The following is a 2,292-nucleotide window of genomic DNA, read 5'->3' as shown; positions in this document are numbered from 1 at the left end:
GGGGGGGGGGCTCTCACCACAACAGGTGCCTGCGGGGGCTGCATAGCGCGCGCCCAGCGGACCGTGCATGCAGCAGGAGGAGGCCCAGGTGCATTGCTGCTGCCGCGGTGCGCCCAGGTGTGCGGGTGGTGCGCCCAGGTGTGCGGGTGGTGCGCCCAGGTGTGCGGGTGGTGCGCCCAGGTGTGCGGGTGGTGGTGCCCCCAGGTGCGCTGTTGGCGTGGTGAGCCCAGGTTGCTGGTGGTGAGCCCTGGTTGCTGGTGGTGAGCCCAGGTTGTGGGTAGTGCGCCCAGAGGCGCTTGGTGATGCGCCCATGTACGCTGCTGGTGCGGCGCTCAGATGTGCTGGTTTTGCGCCCAGGTGCGCTGCTGTGCTGGCGTGGTACACCTATAGGTATGCGCCTTGCCTTACCTCTCTGCTTAAAGCTTCTCCACCCTCCACCTCGTTGGTGTGGAGACCCTGAACGAGCCGATGGAGCCGGCAACACGCGCATTTCTTTTGACGGGCTGGGCGGCGGCGTAGGATCGCTTTCAGCACGAAAAGTGCGCGGTTCCGCCCGGTCCAGTCGTCAAGTCCCGTCCAGAGAACACCCTTCTCGGGTGTTCCGCCGCCGCCCGGGTGGGATTGATGTTGGTAGCGCGGCCCGGACGGCGAAACACACACTCCTCATCGGAGCCCTCCGAATGGATCCGATCCGGTAGCGGGGCGTGGCAGGGCGTGGCAGGGCGTGGCAGGGCGTGGTGGGGCGTGGCAAGGCGTTGCGGGGCCGAAGTGGACTCATGGGAACGCCTGCCAGACGTCATCTCCGCAGCAGCAGAGTCTCTTCGCGGACGACACGAGACGACTCGGGGGCGGGGTGGGGCGGGAGACGGGAGGAGCTTTTAGGCGGCCATTACATTAATTATGAAGCCTCCCGATGGCGCCTCTGCGCGGCCCGGGCAGCGCTCTCCGAGTACAGGCAGTTACAGAGACGAGGAGGCGAACCTCGGCCAAATGTTGCAGGAGAAGGTGACAACACTGCAAATCCCTTTCAAATTTGTAAAATCGTGGAAAAAATCATGACATTGCTAAATTAACTTCTTAGCTGGTATTGTTTACCTGTCTAGCTCAAGGGGGTTATTTCGATTTCGAACAGTTAGCTATACACGTATGTACCAAAATCAATTATTAGGTATTCATATTAGGTGGCTGATTGATTAAGCCTGCTCAATTTTTAGTAATGCAATACTCTACCACATGCACGCGGGCGGGCGGATTGCCTACCCGCCTGGTCCTGCCAGGGGCAGGTAGCTAAGAGGCTGTGCCTCTGCCTCCGCATGCTCTTCTGATGCGCTGGTCCATGGTTTTTGTCCCGCGCCGGCTCATCTTGTTGTTTCGCTGTTTACTTTCCTCCCCGTTCCACACAGGTGTAAGACGCGCGCCTCTCTCTTGCAGGACGGGCCGCTGCCGCCGCTGTTCGGAGAGCCGATGCCGCTCGCCGCCACAGACGTCGACGGCGACCCCGTCGACCTCTCGGCGCCGGCGAGGCTCCACGGCCTGGCCAGGCTAGACCCCGAGCACGACCCTGGTGAGTACACACACACACTCACCATGCTGATCTTGTCCCCACCCCATTCCCCAATGGGGGTACAAAGGTAGCGCATAGCGCGTAGCACGTAAATCTTTTGAATTTTTAAAAGCCGTTCTTTTTTTGTCATTGTTTTTTCAAGCTGCAAAAAGAAAGAGGAGATGAATGGAAACTTACGCAGAGTGAAAACCAAACAGAGCGGTGAGGGTGGTGAGGGTGGTCCTTCTCGCCCGCGTGACCTCGCGTGCCCATTAGAGAGGCGCCGCCGCGGTGGTGCGGCCCCGCGGCCGGCCCGGCCCGGGCGATAAGGCGGATGATTTGTTTCTGGGAGCGCATCCGCGGGCGGGGAGAGGCAGAGCAGGCAGAGCAGGCAGAGCCGGGGCCTTAATTGCTACCAGTCACCCCCTTTCACCGGGGCATAACAGGACCGCGGCGGCCGGGCGCGCACGCACCCCGGCCGGGGCGAGGCGGGGCGGGGCGGGGCGGGGTGATGTTGGACCAAGACCAAGCATAGGACGGTGCTGAGCTCCACACTAATCGTCGTGTTTTCCTGTTTTTCAGTTTGCGTGCTCCCAATTCGACGGGACGCGGGCGGCTTACTCCACCTTAAACTATAAGCCGAAGAGGTTGGCGGATCGCGTCTCGGAGGAAGTCTGCGTGGACGTCGAGTGGATGAACCGAGATGCACGGCGAACGGACGAAGGCGGTCCACCGGCACCTGGTGGAGA

The 2,292-nt window shown here is 61.4% G+C and overlaps 1 protein-coding gene across 1 annotated transcript in view; it reads left to right on the top strand.

Moving 5' to 3' along the window:
- LOC127749216 (uncharacterized) overlaps window positions 1–1,729 on the top strand; it is an 11,973-nt gene extending 10,244 nt beyond the window's left edge. The window contains exons 3-4 of the mRNA XM_052266523.1: window positions 1,432–1,564; window positions 1,707–1,729. Coding sequence (XP_052122483.1) covers window positions 1,432–1,564; window positions 1,707–1,729 — 156 coding nt within the window. The remainder of the gene's footprint in view (window positions 1–1,431; window positions 1,565–1,706) is intronic.
- The last annotated feature ends 563 nt before the right edge of the window (window positions 1,730–2,292 follow it).

The sequence above is a fragment of the Frankliniella occidentalis genome, unplaced genomic scaffold (assembly GCF_000697945.3).
Source record: "Frankliniella occidentalis isolate FOCC.00 unplaced genomic scaffold, Focc_3.1 Scaffold39, whole genome shotgun sequence".
NCBI classification, from domain to species: Eukaryota; Metazoa; Arthropoda; class Insecta; order Thysanoptera; family Thripidae; genus Frankliniella; species Frankliniella occidentalis.
This window is presented reverse-complemented; position numbering and strand designations above follow the sequence as displayed.